The sequence below is a fragment of the Ictidomys tridecemlineatus genome, chromosome 3 (genome assembly GCF_052094955.1).
Source record: "Ictidomys tridecemlineatus isolate mIctTri1 chromosome 3, mIctTri1.hap1, whole genome shotgun sequence".
Classification (NCBI taxonomy): Eukaryota; Metazoa; Chordata; class Mammalia; order Rodentia; family Sciuridae; genus Ictidomys; species Ictidomys tridecemlineatus.
The window spans coordinates 158517186-158539159 of record NC_135479.1 but is presented as its reverse complement, the minus strand read 5'-3'; the positions used below and the strand labels follow the sequence as shown (position 1 = coordinate 158539159).

Genomic DNA, 21974 nt, shown 5'->3' with positions numbered 1-21974 from the left:
TATCTTCAACAAACCCAAAGCCCACATCATACTAAATGGAAAAAATTACAAGCATTTCCTCTAAGAGGAAGTCTACTTTCATGACTCTTATTCGGCACAGTACTAGAAGTATTAGGTAAGAGAAAGAAATAAAGGATATCCAATAAAAATGGAAGAACTCAATATATCCCTGATGAAGCTGATACAATTTTATGTACAGAAAAGTCTTTTGATTTCACTAAAAAAAAACTATTAGAATTGATCAATGAATTCGTATTTTCAGTCTGCAAAATCAACATACAAAAATAATTAACTTGTTGAATAAGAAATCAAGCAACCCCATTTTCAATATGTACAAAAAATCTAATAAGAAATTTAACCAAGGAAATGAATGATCTTTATAATTAAAATCACAAAACACTATTAAAAGAAATTGATGAGGATACACACACACACTCACACACGAAAATGGAAAGATATCCTATGTTCATGGACTGCAGAAATTGATATTATTTAACAGTGTGCACTACCCACAGTGGTACCAACTCGATGTAATCCCCATTAAAATACCAAAGGTATTCTTCATAGAAATACAAAAAGCATTTTGAAATTCACATGGAAGCCTAGAAGACATCAAAAAATCAAAGCAATTTTGAACCAAAAGAACAAATCTGGAGGCATCATAATACTTAATATACTAGAAAGCTATAATAACCGAAACAATATGGTACTGGCATAAAAACCAGTACATAGACCAATGGGATAGAACATAGAATCCAGAAATAAACCCACAGATCTACAGTCAAATGATCTGACAAAAGTGCCAAAAACCTAAATTAGGAGAAAAGGAAATCTCTTCAATAAATGGTGCTTAGAGATAACTGGATATCCATATGCAGAATGATGAAAGTGGACCTCAATCTCTCACCCTATACAAAAATAAACTAGAAATGGACCAAAGACCTACATGTAAGACCTTAAACTATAAAATTTTAAGCAATCATAGGGAAAAGACTTTGTGGCATTAGTATAGGCAATGATCTTTTGAATAAGATCCAAGAAGCACAGGCAACAAAAGTCAAAATAGATAAATGGAATTGTATTAAAATGAGATGTTTCTGCAAACAAAATAAGAGTAAAGAGATAACAGAATGGGAGAAAATATTTACAAAGTATTCATCTCACAAGGGATTAATATTCACATTACATGAGGTACTAAAAAACCTCAAATATTAACTACCAAATAATTTGATTAAAGATTGGCAAATGATCTGAACACATATTTTTCAAAAAAAAAAGATATATACATGGCCAAAAATGCTCAATGTTACTAATCACCAGGGAAATTAAAATCAAAATCACAGTAATACACTGTGGTAGTTAGCTTTCTGATACTAAAGATAACTTGAGTTAAATCAAACTATAAGGAAGAAAGGTTTATTTTAGCTCATAATTTCAGAGATTTCAGTCCATGGTCAATTGGTCCTGTTGCTTTTGGCCTGTGGCAACACATTCACCATGTTAGGAGTACATGTGGCAGAGGAGATTTTCACCTCATGGCATTCAGAAACAAAGACAGGAAGTTGCTAAGATTCCAATATTCCCTTCAATGGCATGCCCACAGTGATCTAACTTCCTCCCGCTAGGCATCACCATTTAAAAGTTTCTTCATTTCCCAATAGCATCACAGGCTTGTGGCCATGCCTTTACTACATGGGCTTTTGGGGGAGGTTTAACATTCAAACAACAGCAGATATCACTTCACCCCAGTTAGAATGGCTATTATATATATTAAAAAGTTCTTTATGCAGAGAAATAATAAAAAAATTTTCCTTATGCAGAAAAAGAGAAATTCTTACACACTATTGGTATGAATGTAAATTAGTACAGCATTATGGTAAATAGTATGAGAAGTATTCTCAAAAAGCTAGAAATAGAAGTACCTTATGATCCAGCAATCTCACTACTGGGTATATATCAAAAGGAAATCAGTGTGTTAAAAAGACATCTGCTCTTGCATGTTTATTACAGGAATGTTCACAATCACTAAGATATGGAATGAACCTAGGTATTCACAGATGAATGAATATTCAGAAAATTTGGTACACACACACATACACACACTCTCACACACACACACACACACAAATGCTGTTGAGCTTTTAAAAAGAATGAAATTTGGCATTTGCAGTAACATTGATGGAGTGAAGGGCATTATGTTAAGTGAAATAAGCCAGGTGAGAAAAACAAATATCACATGTTCTCATTCATATGTGGAATATAAAAAAGTTTATTTCACAGAGGTAGACAGTAGAGTCATGGCCACTTGATGTAGGAACAGTAGAGGGTAAGTGGATTAGTGGGAAGTCAGAAACTGAGTACCAAAAAATAGTTATACAGGAGGAAGAAGTTCTAGTGTCCTATGTGGGAGTAGGGTGACTATAATTCACAGATATTTATTATATATTTCATATAAAATTAGAAGAATAATATGAAGGTTCCTAAAAGAAATGATATATGTTAAAGTAGATGAAAATGCTAATTGCCTTAATTTGACATTACAAATAATATACATGTATTGAATTTTCATGCTATTGCCCACAAATATGTATAATTATTATATATAAATTAAAAATAAAATATCAATCAATATAATTCACAAGGGAAAAATATTTACTGTATGATCATTTCAACAAATGAAAAACACTCATTTGATAAAACATCAACATCCTTTCATGATAAAAATTCAGCAAACTTGAAACAAAAGATATTTATAAGTCTACTAAAAGATAGTTACAAAAGTCATAAAGCTGATATACCTAATGGTGACATCAAAATATTGAAGGCTTTCTCCCAGATAATATCGCATACAGCCAATATAAGCATAGAGTTCTTAGGTAGTACAGCAGGCAAGATAAAATCAAAAGGCATAAGGATTGTAAAGAAGAGTTAAGATTGATATTATCTGCAGATGACAAAATTCTAAATGTAGGCCTACCATCTATCCAAGTTTGCTGGATAGATGTAAAGATAAAAAAGAATTGTATTTGTATATACTACCAACAGATAAACAGAAAATAAAATCTAAAGGATACCATTTTCATTATTATCAAATAACAACAAGTAGAATGATAAAATAGAGTCTAGATACAGACCCACAGATGCATGCTTACTTGACTTATAACAGCGATACACTGGTGAAAGAATCACCTTTTCAATAAGTGGTTGGGTCATTTGCATATACATATAAAAACAAATCTTAAGTTCTATCTCACACCATAAATAAGAATTAAAACTTAGATAATGTTATAGTTTATATTTGAAATGTCCCCCTAAAGCTCACATGTTGAAGGCTTGGACTACAATGGAACAATATTAAGAGGTATGGCTTTTGGGAAGTGACTGGATCATGAGGCCTCTAATATCACCATTGGATTAATTTATAGATGGATTCATAGCTGAATAAAGTATAGTGAGGTGCTGGAAACAAGGAGGTGGGATCTAGTTGAAGGCAATGGGGGTCCTTGGGGACTATATCTTGTGCCTGACACTGTCCCCCACTTCCTTTCTGGCTGCCATGAGCTGAGCAGCTTTCCTCTGCCACACCCTTCTGACATGTTGTTCTTCCTCACCTCAGGCCCAAAGCAATGAAGGAGGCTGTCAACCATGGGCTAATACCTCTGAATCTATAAGCCAAAATACATTTTTGCTTCTTTAAGTTGTTTTTCTCAGGTATTTTGTCATAGCCACAAAAGCTAACTAACACAAATGAATTGCAGATCTCAACGTGAAAGGCAAAAACAATAAAGCAAGAACAAAACAGGGTAATATCTTCATAATATTGGGATAAGTGAAGATTTCTTAAACAAGTTATTAACTGTATTCACCCTTGCAATAGACCACTTTGAGCATATTAAAACTAAGCCAATGTTTTTCATGATACACAAATAAGGGAATTTAATAAGAAGCTAAATAGTTGATATTTGGAATATATATATATATATGTACATATATACATGTATATGTATGTATACATGTATATATATTGATATTTGGAATATATATATATATGTATATATATTGCAAATATCTATCTATCTATCAAAGAATTTAGATCCAGAATATTTAAAGAACTTCTATGAATCAAAAGAAAGACTGCAAAAATTAGAATTGGCTATCCAAATGTCAAATAAACATATGAAAAGTATTTCAACCTCATTATTCAACAGAGAAATGCAAACTAAAATGACAATGAGAGGACTAGGGTTGTGGCTCAGTGGTAGAGTGCTTGCCTTCCATGTGTGAGGCCCTGGGTTTGATTCTCAATACCACATATAAACAAACAAATAAAATAAAGGTATTGTGTCCATCTATAATTTAAAAATATTTTTTAAAATGACAATGAGATATCACCAAACACCTACCTTGATGACTGAAATAAAGACTACTGAATATTGATAAAGATCTGAAGCAATTGGAATTTTCATGCACTATTGAGTATAAATTTTTATAATCACTCTCAAAAACTATTTGACAAGGTCTATTTGAGCTGAACATATATGTATATACATCATAAATAATTCTACTCCTAATAAAACTTTCAGTAGAAACGTGTACATGTTTACTAAAAGACAAAAAAAATTCATAGCTGTGTTCTTTATAATAGTCTCAAATTGGTAACAGTTCACATATGCCCAGATGCAACCTGTCCTAGGAAGGAGGAGACCTTGAGTTAGGTAGCTCTCTGCCAATGGAAGGAGAAGATAGCTGGAGGCTGACCACACTTTCTGCAGCTGGGCAGTATGGCCTTGCTTGTAAAGGGATTTGAACAACATATCTCTGTTTCAACTGCAGTGAAAGAGATTTAGTTATTAAAATTATAATTATCTGCAGTGGGAGAGAGGTAGGGGAAATGTGAGCTGCAGTCCAAGAGTAATCAGTCTCAATATTTTAATGTGGAATATCAATGTTCCTGTGGCATGTTTAAAAAACCATTCATGGTCAATAATAGAATTTTTAAAAAATCTGATGGCAGGAAATTGGATTAAGTGAAATGATGAAGATGGTTTGATAGAAGGATCTGCATATGTCTAAGTTCACCATAGCAAATATTTCTGGAACAAGTCTATCATACTCTCTGTAAGGACATGGGCAGAGTAAGTCTTTCTCTCTCCTCCACAAAGAACAATCCCTTTGCCAATGAAAAAACAAAAACCAAAAACCAACCAAACAAACAAACAAAAAACATTATCTGTATTCTATTTTCACCACTTTGCACAAGAAGGTTTAGAATCTCTTCAATGTATTGTCAGAATTTCTAGTGTAAACAACTGTCTATTATGTATATAATTGTGTGTGAGCATGTGTATGAGAGAAGAAAAATAAAGAGCATGAGATTGTTCACTAACACTTTTACGATATTGACTTACTTTCTTAATGAAAAATTCCCATCATATTGAAGAATAATTACAGAATGTAGCCTTTCTAAATTTTTAAATGTGACATTTTTCTTCCATAGCCAACAGCTTAGTCTTTTGTGGTACACCCTTGTGTTTGAAAACATGATTGTGGTATGAAAACATGATTTTTCTTTTTACGTGTTCAAAGAAATAAACACATACTTAGGAAGAGTTAAGAACATCAGCCCCCAACTCCATCTGCAGTTTTACTTTCTGCAGTTTTAATTACCTATGACCAAATAAGATCTGAAAATATTAAATGGAAAATTCCAGAAATAAACAATTTATAAGTTGTAAATTATGCGCCATTCTGAATAGCAAGATGAAATTTCATGTTGTTTGGCTCCATCTCACCTGGTTATGAGTCATCCTTTTGTTCAGTGTAATCACACTGCATATGGTACCCACCCACTGGTCACTGAGTAGCCTGCTAGTAGTTACTTGGTATCCCTTTTGGTTATCAGATCAACTAAGTATAGCAGTGCTTGTGTTCAAGTAACCTTAGTAGCCTAATGGTACATCATAATGCCTACATAATTCACCTCACTTAATCACATATTGTATCATCTCACATCATCACAAGTGTGAGAACAGTACAGTACAACAAGATATTTTAAGAGAACACATTCATCTTTTATTACCGTGTATGGTTATAATTTATTATAGTTATTTTTATTAACTTTATCATACATATTCATATATAGGTAAAACATAGGATTCAGTACAATCTGCAGTTTCAGGCACCTACTAGGGGTCTGGGGTACATATACTCTGTGGATAAGGGGTGACCACTGTATATACGTGTGGTGTAATGTTGTAGTGTCTTTATTGTAGAGGGTATGGGAATAATGGTTGTTAGAAATATGTGTTTTCTCAGGGAAGTTCCTGCTTTCTAGATATTTCTCTCATTGCAGAGAAAAATTAAACAGTGGCACAGTGGATAAGCAAGGCTATCATAACATTCACTGGGATTCTCACACCTGCCTATAACTGAACCGAAACTGGAGAGCCACAATTTCTAAATGTAATTCTTTGTTAGTTAAATAATTACATTTCTAATGTGTGCTGAGAGTATCTTTACCATCTGTTTCTAAAGAGTTTTCATATGTTGACTCAGACTTATAACTGATACTTACTCCACTTACACTAGTTTTATTTGGCCATACAGATATTCCCAGTAAGGGTTTCCAGGCTTTATAAGGAGTTATAGGCCTAGAGGAGAGATTTGGCAAGGCAGATGCTCATACGTCAAATCAGAAATCAAAATTTAATTATTTCGTGAGATGCTGAGTAACCATTGTGGTGATCTGGATCGATGACTTTGACAGTCCCTTCCAACATCAGGTATCTACTAATCACAACTTGGATCTCACACTGATACTCAATATCCCTCCACCAAGAAAAATGCACAAACAAAAACAATTAACAATCATCTCCTGCATATTTAAAAAAAAATAAATTATTATTTTGGTAAAAGTAAACAGAATCAAATCTAATGGCATAAAAACCATGGGTACAAAATTTGTTCAAATCTTAAGGAATTTTAAATAAACTCAGTGATAGAACTACTCTAATATGATTGATTGGAAAAATGAGTCAAGCCAATAAAAAGGACATTTTTGTAGAAAGGCCCATATGACAAATGGTTTCTGCTTCAATTCACATTCTATATTAAGTAATTTAAAGGAAACATTAAATCATACTTTGCAATAATGAAATATTTAGGTAGTCTAGACATTTTAATTATAATCAATAAGTATTAATTCACTGCTCTCAATCACAATGTCTATTTGCAGTGTATCAGCAGTGAGGCATTAGTCACTTCCCTCTGCAGTAGTTACAAAACATGCAGTCTTTATTGGTTATTTCCTTAAAATATGCCACCACTGTTGATGCTCTTTAGTTACAGCTGATGAGAATCTCTAAAGCAAAAATACTTGTTCTCCTTTTTTAACTTGTGATAAATGGAACCTTTTCCCCATCTAGTTGAAACATTTATCACACTCAGGGTAAATAGAAAGGAAGGCATCATCAACCATCTTTAAACAAAGAATATCCTGAATGTTCAATAAGACTCTTGACAGAAGCGACTAAAAATCTTTCCCAGTTACTTAAGGACAGCTGGATTTTTCTCCAGCCCTTTGTTGCATTTTTACAGTATAATTTTAACCACAGTATTCCTTCCCCAAAGCCTGCTATCCTGACCCACATGCAACAAAGTGAAAACAGTTGACCTTGCAAATACTATGTAAGTTCATCAAAGAACACACCTTGTTTACAATAATTCAAAAGAATATTGTTTTCTGTAGACGCTTTTAAAGAAAGGTTGCTGAAAAGTCCATCAGTGAGTACTTTCCCTCATTCTGAGATGACGTGGAAATTGAGTAATCATGCAGGCTGCTCTAAAAATGTATGTGTCTAGTTAATTTAAGCAGTTTATTTTGATAGCAATTCACCTCTCTTTGATTATAGCAGGTGTTTCAAGGATAAATTTGCTGAAAATTGCATTCTGTTTAAACAACAGCAGCATGTACATTTATGGCCTTGCTATATTAAAAAGCATTTATTGTCTGGCAGCAATAGATACAATTACAAACATTTGTGACAGTAATTGGAGCTATTACTCCTGCATGGAGCCTCATGGAGACCAACTTATTGCCACCTGTATTTACATTTGTTACTGGTAATTGCAAAAGCTGTTTTTTTTTTAATTTGGTGCCTTTTTTTTCTTTAATAATTTAAAGACTATTTCTTAACAGAAGGTCTGACTACCAGAAAATCTGTAAGAATTATAGAGGTAGTTTCTTCATTATTCAAATAAGAGGCAGAATTCCATTTTTAATAACTATTATATACATAAAATGTATTCCTGTATCCCAGCCCACAGAATATATTATACCTTTTGAATCATAGATACAATGATCCCATTGATGCATCCTATCTAACAACCAGAGTATAGTCTTAAGACATGCTCTTTAGTCCCAAACAATAACAATTTATACATCCCTGCAGGTCAGAAATATTTAGAGAAACTAAATTTTATTAACACCTTCTTATACTGCATCCAAATACAGTGATGCTATAGATCAAAACAAGCTACTCTCTCTACTGCTTTGGAATGAGAAAAATACCCTATCTTGCTTCCAGATATAGATTTGTCTACAATAATGAAAGGAAAAAAAGGCCCACTATTATAACTTTCTTCAGGATTTGACTTCCAATTCAAAGAGACTGAGATCTAATATAGCAATTTTGTAGTCCCTCCAGGTTCATTTAAATGGAATTCTACCTGCTGATTAACGGAAGGCCTCTCTCCTCCCTCTTAGATTTTAGCTTTCACAGTGACTACAGAGCCCAAGGGCTCAAGACTATTGCAAAGATTTCATCCTTAACACAATGACTCTTCCCAAAAGGTTTCCTGCTGTGAATTACCCAAGGCAACACCTATATAGTTTACTTTGGTTAAAATAAAACTCAATTGCTTGAAGTTGAAATTTAAAGTTTAAGGTTCTTTTTACAACACAACTCTGAGAAAATCAGATTATCAAGAATAGGAAAGGATGTAAAAAAGCAGTCCAGTGAATCAAAGGTTTGAAATAGTTAGAAATACATGCTTTAATATTTCTAAAGCCTTAAAAATAATCTCTTTATCTAAATTCCTTGTAATGAATCTGAAGATTTACATAATTACTACAGATATTTTGGTGGAATGGAGGGAGAACCTACCCAACTATCTTTTAAAACAACAAAGCAGGAAACATTTAATTATAATTTGGAAAAAGTCTACTTAATTCATTAATCAAAATTTTAATTACAATATCTACTGGGCATTAAAGCATGTTAGAACATTTTTACATTGCATTAAATACCTAATATTAAATCATTACAATGTACAATCTTTTAGAAATAAGTATTGCATAATTTTAAAAAGGGTCTATGTTAAGGGTTAGTTGAAAACTGATTTCACACTTTATAATTTTCCTTACTTCTGAGGAATAGAAATAAATATTATTCATGTTTACTTGGCTTCTATTGTGGTAAGAAACCTGGATTTGAAAAAAATCATTCTATATTAAAGACTAATATGATTGATGATTTTAAGAAGCCATTTCCTTGGTCAAAAAATGAAGTTCAGAGACTAAATATACAAATGGACAACAGACAATAGTAGCCATTATTAAACAAACAAACAAACAAACAGAATTCAGATCCACAATCTCTAGTAACCAGTCCAGGAAGCCAAACTACAACTTCTGTAGCAATTAGCCCCAAACTTATTCAGTGATGGCCAGCTTCCCCATTTTTGCCCAGCACCCTCTCTAAATTTAGGACCAACGTTTAGATGAATCCACGCATCTTCCCCTAACCAATCAATCACATAAAAAGGTCTATGTTGGCTTAACCCACCTCTAGATTTCTGGACATGTCTGAACATATATGAAGGCTTCCCCTCTTTGTTTTGCTAAAAAGTCTTTTAAGTTCCCTTGTACTTGACTATGACTCTTTGCCAAATACAAGTGATGGTTGGCTGATGCCCTTGCTATAGCAAGTTCTAAATAAATAGCCTCTGCATGTTCTCATTTGAAAAGTCTCCATTTATTTCAATAAAGTCAAATAAAGGTTTACTTTTCATAGTTAAAACTCAAGACAAAAGATACATTTCCTCAAGAAACAGTATTATTTAGAGACTCAACATTAGTTAATAATATAAAAAGTAAAAATCTATATGGGTATTCATCCACATCTATTTCCCAAGAAATATGGGACATGTAGCATTCTTTGGTATCTCAGCTTCAACTACTGTTACATTCAAATCAATGACTGTCAACTGATTCACTTAAAAACTTAAAAAATACATGTTATCATTATGGAATTCAACATTTTTCAGTTTTGTAGGAAATTTTATCCTTCCAGAATTCTCATAAAGTACCCTTCAAGAGCCTCTCACACAAACTGAAAAAAGGTTAGCAGCTTCAACCTACAGGTTGGTCTGATTATACACTCTTGCAGCAATGAGTAAGCATAGAAAATTTCTAAATTTAGCTTTTTAATTACTCTTCATTTCTGTTTCCTACCTTCCATGCTTTGTCTTTGAATGGGCCTTTCACCTTTAATAACCACTTGTTTCTCTAACATGACTCATTGGCATGATCCATTTCATACTATTGATCTATATTGTCAGATCTTATGGTCCCTATGCTAACCTACACTCTAACCTCTAGTTCTTGTATTACTCTGCTCTGTCATTTTTCCTCCCAGATTCTAGTCCTCCTGGTTTGACTCTAATCTGCTAAGCGTGGAAAGCCTGACACTCAGCTGGGTATTAACAGTAACCTTCAAGAACTACAGACAGCCATTAAAGTTATTGTTTTTAATTTTTAACAATGTGTAAAAATGCTCATGATACATCATATTTTTAAAAAGAGATATAATTGTAATTATATAAATAAAAGCACACTGAAATGGTCACCAACATATAATAAGTTATTCTTTTGACACCATTCTAAGTGCTTTAGAATGTTCATTCATTTTATCTTTTAATAACTCATTGAGGGAGATGTTGTAATAAATTCAATTTTACAGATGAAGACACTGAGGTACAAAGTGATTGAGTAACTTGCCTGCAGGGTCCAACAGTGTTGAACTAGAATATTTACTCAAGCAACCTGGGTTCAGAACTTATGCTTTTAACCATATACTATATTGTCACTAACTGAATAGGCAAAAGCTCAAATACCATATCACTTACAAAGGCCAGGCAATCAGAGCTTGGCACATAGACCACACTTAATAAATGACAGTTATTACTATCTGTTATCATATTCCATGTACATTTACTAGGGCAAAAATGAGAAAGATTCACCAAAGTGATATTTACATGAATCTGATTATGACCCATTATAAAGATATAAGCTGAGGCTTATAAAAAATATTCCTTAAGTGATGAAAGCATTACTATAGAAATTTTGTAAATTCTTCCTGAATATAGGCACCAAATACAAAAGGGCTATAATAGAACACAATAATAATATAATGATAATTTATTAGATATTAACTATGAGTCAGACTGTCCTCAATGCTTTATGTCTTTGTGAGGTAATATGATTAGTTCTATTTTACAAATGAGGAAAAGGATGAACAGAGAGGTAAAATAGCTTGCATTAGGTCACATGGTAAATAAGTAGCACAAATATGATCTCCAGGGGCCAAGGGAAGGTATATGAGATAAGTTAATCTGTGGGTCTTCATAGCTACCACTATTCCACTAAGGTTTTGAAACTTTGTCTCAATAAATCAGGAACTGAGACTAGACTACATGGGTGATCTTTAGATCTCAATTCATAGCACACTACCTGCCCTCTTCCTCTTTGAAACAGTGCTTCCATTATTATTTTCATAATTAAAAACAAAATTATATTTAAAAAGGCTCAGAAATTAAAATAATTCTTAACTAGTTAAAGATCTAAGTCTAGTCTGATTATTAATACTCTAATTTAGTTTTAAGTCCAGCAGGGCAGTTGTGCAACATATATGGGTACCACTGTCAGGTCTCATAAAGATTAACAAAAAAGAGAAAGATAAAAATTCATTAGAAAAGAAAAGGGTGAGAAAAATAATGAGGAAAAAAGTAAGAGGGAGATGGGACAAAAAAATTACAAAATGTAGGCATAGGATACCAAAAATACTCTTAAATAATTTTAGGTGGCACCAATGTCTACTCTGGTTTCGATAACCTCAGACTGAAGAATAAACTCCTGAGCCTTACCCATTTGGTCATAAATGAAGCATTACCACAATGGCATATCCTAGAATTTGGCTAAAATTACTGACCTTCTTGAAGAACATCTAACTATGTCTTTAAACACATGATTCCTACATGGAGCAGACCTGAGTTGGTATCTGGGTATGCAACTATCCTAGAGTAATCATTAGGAGCTATAAGCAATGCTAATAAGAGAACTATGAACACAACCCATTACAACTGATATAGTTATAAAAATTAATTATCTTCAGTTGTGCAGCATATTTGTTTTTTTGAGCAACATATTCATTTTCCTAATTCTATTTTGTTTAAGCTAATATTAAAATTACTTTGCTATCTTTGAAAACTGGCAATAGTAACATGTAGTATCAGACAACAGGGATAAGTTACTTTGCAAAAAGTCAACTGATTGCAATATTATGGAGAGTACACAAAATAAAATATTGCTGTATGATACAATTTCATCCAAGTATATATATTATAATGTGTAAAAACAAAAGAGAAAATTTTCTTCTCTTTTCTTTTGTAATTCCCAACCACAAAGCAGAGAGATAAACAGCCTGTGGGAATAAAAAAGAAAAATAAATATTTGACTCAGTGTCAAATAAATTTGGGACTCATTTACCATGAATGCAAGGCTATTTTCAAGAAGTTTCTAATGGATTTAAATAATAAGTTCTTTATTACTTATCTCCTATATCTTTAAGTTATTTAAAAATTAATCCAATGATTACCAGTAAAACACATTGATCCCAAAATAATTAATTTCTTTTTTTCTAATCAAATACAAAGCAGATATATATAAATGTCTTAAATAGCCTGGCGTTGAGTGAATGGTTATTAGTATGTTGGCCAAAATTAAAGGAGAGGAGGTGGTTTTGATAGAAGTTGAGGAAGGATGGGATCTTTTATGATTAGAGTCAACTTCTTCTGATGAAGGAAGATAATGAGTCTCTGTGAAGAAACCTCATATGTGACCAGATTATTTTATTTTTATTTATTAGAAATGAGAAACATTTCTCTATTAATTAGCCTCTTATTTTCTCAAACCAATGTATAATTTTATTTTTCTTAAGTCAGTTGAATAAAGAATTGACCATAAATCTGCATTTCCCCTTGAGTACCTCTGAAAGGCTTGGAGAAAAAGAGTTTATGAAATACTAGACATAAAGACCAAATGATCTAGAGAAGAATTCTGAAATAAAGCAAATTAGGTATGACTTTAGGTAAGTATGCTTTATGATAAAAATTGAAATTCAAAATAATATTCACATATTCTAAAACAAACTTAAATAAGTTCATCTGATAATTTGGAATGTTGTCTATAAACCTGATGCATAAATAATTTGACATAGTATATTGTTGTAAGAGTAAGGCTGATAATATGACATGAGAATAGGTTCCAATTATTAAGTAGCCAATTCTTCCCTAAATTAGAACATGATTCTCCACAAACCCATAATTTTTGTTATTGCATTACCATCTATTATAGAATTTGAGCCACACTTAGTTTTGTAAAACAGTATGTTGTTAGCAATTACATTTATATTCTTTCTTTCTTTATTATTTCCATTATGTGAAATTCAATGAATTTGCTAAAAAAACAAACCCTATAAGTTCTAAATGAGATGTTTGCCTTCAAGAGTTTATTTAGCTTGAAAGCAAACAAATTAGACTTACTTCCTTCTGGGATTAAACTGTACTTGAGAGTTCCCAACTACACAATTATTGTAACATGTTACTCTAACTAGAATCACAATAATAGTGATTTTTAATTTTATGAAGTGAATTTGTTCTGACAAAGCCAAAGAATTAGAAATTACATTTTGCAAAAAAGAATCACATTTAGTTTTTACAAACTAATATTTCTAGCAGAGATCTAATCAGTGAAGAAATTCTTATTAATATGTATTTACATATGAGAGATAGGCAAATAAAGAATTCACCTCTAATATAGTGTTACTCAGCTTTTCATCTCTGTGACAAATACTTGAGAAAAACAACCTAGGGGAGGAAAGATTTATTTTGGCTCTTGGTTTCAGAGGTTTCAGTCCACAGTTGGCTGGCTCCAAGGTGAAACATCATAGTGGAAAGGCATGTCAGAAGAAAGCTGCTCAACTCATGACAACTGGGAAGCAGAGAGAGAAGGAGAGCACAGCAGAAGGGACCAGGGACAAAATATAGTCCCCAAGGGCACAACCCCAGTTAATCACTTGCTATAGTTACCTACCTGCTTATAGTTTCTACTACCCCCCAGTAGTCCAGTCAGGGTATTAAGCCATCAAGTAGATTAATCCACTGATGATGATGTTAGAGTCCTCATGATGCAATCATTTCCTAAAAGCCCTATCTCTGAACATTGCTGCACTGTGGACCAAGCATTCAGTACACAAGCTTTTGGGGGATACTCCAGATTCAAAACATAATAGAGTCAAATAATAGCCGTCCTCTATAAGTTTGGGTAAATATATGGCAAATATATGGCAATGTAAGGGTGCAGAATTTGTCTGCTTATCTTGGATAGTTTATCCCACAGCTTTCACAGTAAGAACTCTCATCTTCATCTTATTCTTAGTCTGTCATAGGAGCCTAGGCTACTTTTTGTCTGATATATTCTAAGAATGAAGTAGCTTCTAAGACACTCCGAAAACAGCAATCTTTGTAGGCTTCTACTTTGGGGCAGATATAGGACCACAAAGTGATAAGTAATAAGCTTCCTTAGAACCTTGTTCCATAGTCCTAAAGGTTTATATCCAGTCTTCAAGGATGAAAATCTCCTTAGTTTCTTTACCTAGATGTCTCTTTAGCTCCATCTGTAGAGATTATTATACTGCTAATGAGAATAGCATTTTCTAGTTTCTTATTTGCTGGTTCTGAAGACATTATTTACAAAAGTGTAGATAAAAAAAGAAACTTTTACAATATCTAGCTCATTTGGTCTAATCCCTAAGTCTTATTATCTATGATTTCTTGATTATTTAAATATTTAACTTTTAAACATATGAACCAAATAGATTTACTAAAGCAACACCCAAGGTTGCCTTTAGCTTTGCCATTCAGTAAAATCCAAAACCATCTTCTAACCCCAATTAGTTGGTATAATCATATAATTCCTATTCACCTCAATATAATTTCCAAGAAAATGCATTGAAATATATTTTAAAACTACTCGCTCACTACTCCAGTGAAATATGATGTGTTCCAAATCATTCTTTCAAAGATCTATTTTTTGCTCTTTGGATCATAACATATTATTTATTCATTCAACAATTTGTTAAATAACCTATATGACAAAATGTTGGAACTGAATCCTACTACCTTTCTCCATCTTGTATAATTTGGAGTACTCCCACCCTGAAATTGAATTACAGAATTTTTTTTTTAACAAAATGTGTTCTCTCTTTGATACCTTATTGTCAGTCCTAATTGTGACTTTCAGTTGTGGTAGTACACGTTCAACTTCTAGACCCCATTCTGCAGCATCTGTTGTGGATTCCAAAATATCTTCTTGTTTGGCAGACTCGTTCATGTCCTAAGAAAGGAAAGATATCACAAGATTGAGAGTTTATAAAAAGAAATGGTAAAAATCTCACATTTTAGCAGCATTGCACAATTTAAATTGAGGCTGGTAGTGTTAAAATTATAGTGGCAATAGAAATTCCTTTCTGTGTTCCTACCCAAGTTGAAAAAAAATAATGCAATAACCTGGTAGAATAGCAAAATAAGCATTAAAAAGAGAAAATACATGATATATCTGTTTTATAAAGGACAATGTCTTTGAGATATCAGACTGAACTCAATGAGAATATTATCAAATGGACAAGCCATTTATGTATGTTAACTGGCAACAGTAGAAAAATACAAATACTCATGTTTGGTAAGAAAATATTATTTAGTTTAATTTTACTATGTATAAACAGAAATTCAAAAGCTGAAAAACAAAACAAAAAAGATCAAAATGCCAAAAGCAAAGAGCTTATTATTTATAAATTTTACACTAACAATTAAACTAATATTTTGGTTAGGTCAAAGTATGATATAGATTTAAAATGTGATTTAATATAGACATATTTGAACTCAAACAGGATAGGAACCAAATATCTACATTTGATTTCTGCACCTGAGTAATAAAATCAATTCATGACTGTTTTTGAAACACAAAAGGAAAACATTCTCCCCAGCTTTTCACATTTCAGCACTAAATATGTATGGACTTAAAAATGCAGAGAATATACAAATTAATGATTTAAAGGTAAAGCCTAAGGCAATACTTTTGGTAGCAATTTTTCCCTTTAAATTCCCTTGATAAATTATAAGCAAATCTACAGAAAAATATATAAATATTTATATAGAGATCCAAGTGACATAAATAGCCAAATACAATGCATGAACCTTACATGAATTGTAATTTAAATGAATAATCTGTAAAAAATATATTTTTGAGGCCAGTATGGAAATTTGAATACAGAAGAATATTGGATGATATTAAAAAACTATTGTTTTGTAAGTATAATACAGAATGGTGGTCATGTTAAAAGAATCCTTATATGCTAGAAATAAATGCTGAGTTTATAGATGAACTGACATGATATCTGAAATTTAAAATTCTATGGAGCAAAGAAAACATAATTGACAAAATATTAATAATTGTTGAAACCAGGCAATGGTACATAGGATTCTTGTGTTATGTTTGAAATGTTCCCTAATACAAAATTCAAAAATAAGACTATGTTGCCGGGCACCGTGGCGCATGCCTGTAACCCCAGTGGCTCAGGAGGCTGAGACAGGAGGATGGCGAGTTCAAAGCCAGTCTCAGCAATGTTGAGGTGCTAAGCAATTCAGTGAGACCCTGTCTCTAAACAAAATACAAAATAGGGCTGGGGATGTGGCTCAGTGGCCGAGTGCCCCGTATCCAAAAATAAATACATAAATAAATGAATGAATAAATAAGATTATGTCAACATAAAAGACTATGCAAGCATTATAGTGAAATCACATTCTCAATGTGAATTCATATCTCTAAAAGACAATTGTTAAATGAGCTAGATTAGATTAGTCTTTCAATTCAATCTAAAACTAAGTAGATTACTTTATTGGGGGATTTTTTTTTTTTTTTGTGTGTGTGTGTGTAAGCCTGAGGTTTTTAGTGACTCTAAACTCACTTCTAGGTCTCTGTGGCATTGCTGACATAAGACAGACTCTCCTACCTCCCAGTTCATATCAGCAAGCCCTGAATAGACCCACAGCCTTAAATTTTGTTTAGAAATTCAAGGGACTGTAGTTTTTAACCTTACTATTTGAGAATGGATAACTAATATGATATGCTTTTATACTTTATAATTTGTGGTCTGAATTTAGAAAATCCTGAAGAATTAAAAAAGTAGGCATTAATCTTAGGAAAGTATGGAAAATCTCAGTGAAAAAGCTCAAAAGATTCTATTTAGACATTAAAGTGCTCATTTAAATACAGAAACACTGAATTATTTTTGAGTACTTAATAGAATTCTGTATATATCTACATAAATTGAATCCAGGGTAGCACAAAAGCACCCCAGTTTGGGGGACAGTAGTGGGGGCTGCAGCATTCACAAAGTAGAATGTTTAGTTCTATAAGAGTATTGTGAAGGCAGAAAGGGAGAGAGAGATTGGGTTTTCCTGTTGAAATCTAAAACAATGGGAAAGGTTCTCTGTCATGTACATACACATTGGCACATGAATATGGTTGAAAAAGCCAGGAATACACACTCACTTGCACATCTGGGTACCTGTCCTGGGCTACAGGAGACCCAAATCTGACTAGTCCAGTTTCTATACCAAATAGGGTATGCTAATTGGGATGGTGGTAGTGAGGATGTGTGCACTGCCAGTAAAGTGTGAATATGTGAGCCCTGACATTTGGGCCATGTATGTACAAAGGTTTGATACTGCCAGGATTATGGGCCCCCAAATCCCAGTGCTGCAGGGCCAGGCTGAATGAAGCAAGAGTGCATTTTCTCTGAGCAGAAGTTTCACAGGATTCTTAGTAGAATGTAGACACTCACTCTGTTCACTGATTTAAAAATAAGTTTGAATTATACAGCTACCATTTATGTGAATTGAAACTAGATGTCTGTGATGAAATCCCAGAGCTAGAGCTGTCCAACACCATCCCCTCATTTCCATTCCTCCTTATTCCCCTTCTTACAAGAGGTTAAAGTCCAGAATCACCAACAAGGCCAGAAGGGACACCTATCCACAGACCTGTTTTATTCAGGCCTAGATGTAGGACTGTTCCAGTTGTGAATAATATACTAAAAATATTTTGCTCGAGAAAGGGCATGTTTCTATAATTTTCATGAAGGCAAATGTTTTTATAGTGACCCTGTTTGAATAAGACTTAGAATTTGAGTTAGTAGAGCACCTGACGATTAAATACTGCATTAGGATATCCCAGTGCTGGGCTATTTAGTAAGTTTCATTTACCCTTATTATTTGGTTCTCTTTAGCAATGTTTTACTGATAACTACTCCCAATGTCCTAAAATGATTTAAGCTCAAAAGGTTTCACTCAGTTGTGAGCAATATTTACTATACTGAGGGAAATGTCCTAGTTGCTAAATGAAAGGCAAAAAGATAACATTTAGTTTGGTGTAGAACACCATTAATCCATTCAAATATCACAGTCTCTTTCCTCAGAGTTTCTTTTCTTTTCTTTTTTTTTTCTTGGCAGTATTGGGGATTGAACCCAGGGCCTATGCATATGCTAGACAAGTGTCCGAATCTCTGAGCTACATCTACAGCCCCTTACTCAAAATTAACTGGATGAATCAACTAAGCAAGTTCTACATATGAAGTATAAATAATTTTAAAACTCCATCGTGCCTTGGTTATAGTACTTTGAGAAAAATCTTTTCATTTGTTTCTCAGTTTAACAAATGGTATTTTATATGGAGCTATTAGTAAGAGAAACAAACTGCTGTTTTCATTTAATCAAAATTTTATATCATCCTGACAAAATCCCTTTCTGAGACAACATTAACTAAGATCAAGCACAGCTCTTGGGAAACTGCATTTTCCAGATTCTGTGGCTGAAGAGACAATTAAAAGCTCAATAAGACACAAGGTATCTAGTAGTCTCATTTACAATTAATTAATTGAACCAATAAGACATTTGTTTACCTCCTACAACATTCAAGTTAAGAATCCAGGTACTATGCTTGGTTTGGAGAGATAAAAGGATTTAATCCCTGCCTGCAAAGAGTTTATGGCCTATTAGGAAGACTTTGAGGTCAGTTAATGGAATAAAATATGGTCTTAGGTAAAAGAAGAAACTGGTGAGATCAAACTGATTTTAAACTGTCAAAGGAAGAATTGAAGATAATAGTCTAAACCATCTCATAAAGTAACCTTGGGCTCAAATAGTAGGGCACAGCATCAAAGTTCAAAGATCAAACACTCAATGTTAACAGCCAGCTCAGAATCTTGTTCCCATAGGTAATCTCTTCTTCTCCCAAGTAACATTAGTAGGATGCTGAAGGATCTGAAGAAAGACTATATTCTCTCTCTTTGTGGGTGTGTGTGGACATGTATATTCTGTAAGTAGATTATGCATTCACTAGGGCATTGAAAGCCTGACCAAAATTTTGTTTTGTAATTTGTGTAAATGACAGAGAAAAGCTTTAAAAATTATCAAATTCAGAAAGACCTGATAAAAGCCACATTTTGACAAGTTAGGTATAACAGTAGGGTAAAAATACCTCGGTAAAGGGTGGGAATGGGGAGGATGAGGATAAAAGACGATTTTAGGACATTGCTGTTATATAGTCCAGAAAGGCGATGATGAGGACCTTGCCGTGATAGATAGAAGAAGGGATAAATATGAGAGATATTTCAAAGGCAGCATCCACAGGTATTTTGACCACCTAGATGTCCTGGATGAAAATCAGTCAGTCAGGTATTCAAAGCACTAACACTGCCAGGGCTGGGTCATGGGTGGTGATGAGGTGTAGGGGTGGGTAGATTTAAATGATAGAAGTCTAAAAACATGTACATATTCTGGGTACCATCTAATACACAGAATTATGCAATGAATATCTGCTACTAATGTTGATTCAGGAAATGTAACCTATCCATTTATAGAATGACAGTTCTTAAGTGATACCTGAAAAAAAAAAACTTTGTTATTTTTCCTCAGATTCCCTTAGTCATTTCTGTAGGAGAGAATTTTTATGACAGAAAATTTGGTCTAGTGGGCCTTCAGTGATAATCCATGTGACAGATTATGAAAATAAAATCATGACATCACCAGGGCTTCATAACTTACATTGAAATCCAAGTTCTCTTGATAACTTGTATCCTATGTAAGCTTCTTAGTCAAAAATACTCATGGCAATCTAAGGGCTTATTTGTATTGAAGATTAAGGCTTTTTCTATTCTCCTACTGCACATAAGAATGTTGGTAACTAATTCTGTCTCTAGGAAAGGTGAAAAAATATCCAAAATAAGAAATGTACCAGGTGCAAACTCTATGCCAGCATCATGCCAGGTGCTACCCACAAGTTAGGTGATATTAATCACAAAGCAAGCCTGGAAAGAACTGTATCATGTTATGGATAAAAAAGAAGTCACAGAGAGATTAATTAACTTGCTATGGTCATGTGGCTAGTGCCATAATCAGGATTTTATCTAAGATTATTTTGACCATAGCTTCTACCTTGAAGGCCTGAATTTGTAACTGGAAGAGATTTTGAGGAATCTTTGCTTCCTACTCCTTGCTAAACCCACAATGAAATCTCTCTTGAAATTCAAGTATGAGTTCAAAAGCTGCACTAAAGATCAAGCAGAACCCTGTCTTTTACATCCAGCAAGATCTGTTGTTTGAGCCTCTTCTGAGCAGTGAGAAACAGAGTTTTCTTCTGTAACTCACATTTCCTACACACCTCCAGAGGTAAAAACAAGGGGTGGTGCAGGTTAGTTACCAGAGAAATAAAAGCATTTACTCAGTCATAATGTGTTCTACCACTCAAAATGATAACCCATGTGACAGATTATGAAATCTTGACAGAATCATTTCTCCTGTGAAAAACCAACTATAGACTTATCTCACAACACAGATAGGAGGCCTACGACTCAAATGTTTTAGGAAAGAAGAAGAAAAAATATTTTTCTCAATCAGAATCCGTGGTAATTAATGGGGCAAGCTATGTTGTAAAACAGCAACCCCCCAAATAATTGAGAAAGGACATTTTGTCCAGAAGGAGGTCATATTTAAAATGTAGAAAATTTTAATAATTTAAGATATTAACCCCAGCAGATCAATCTTCTTCCCTTCTTTTATTACAAAATTGCAGACTTGCATAGATGATACTCTAAAACTGAATTGACGTTTTTATTCTAAGACCATACTTTTATTTCCTTTCAGCTTTTGCTTTTTAAGCTAAAAAGTCTCTCATTCTTGGTACAATGAGTTTTTGCTAAATAATTAAAAACCAATTGTGTTTAAACCTTTTGAGATACATAGTTTTGTGCTGTATAACTCAGGATTTGGTTTCTCAAACCTCAAATTTAGCATCTCAAGAAAGAATAGTATCTACGGCATGTTTGAAAAAAATGTTTTGAAATGAAGTGTTGGGCATTTAAAAATAGAATTCAGGGAATACACAGCCCCCTCTCATCTTTTCTTCCAGGGGGAGGAGAATGACACCTCTGCATTATACTGCCAGAACACTGTTGCTGTGATTCTGTTGAATTTCACAATGGACAGCGGGGCTACCAAGACAACTCACAATGCAGCAC

General features: G+C 33.3%; 1 protein-coding gene across 1 annotated transcript in view; it reads right to left on the bottom strand.

Annotated features, from left to right (window-relative positions):
- The window catches only part of Ift57 (intraflagellar transport 57), a 52634-nt gene that overhangs the window by 13975 nt on the left and 16685 nt on the right, over window positions 1-21974 (bottom strand). The window contains exon 6 of the mRNA XM_005335577.4: window positions 15611-15733. Coding sequence (XP_005335634.1) covers window positions 15611-15733 — 123 coding nt within the window. The remainder of the gene's footprint in view (window positions 1-15610; window positions 15734-21974) is intronic.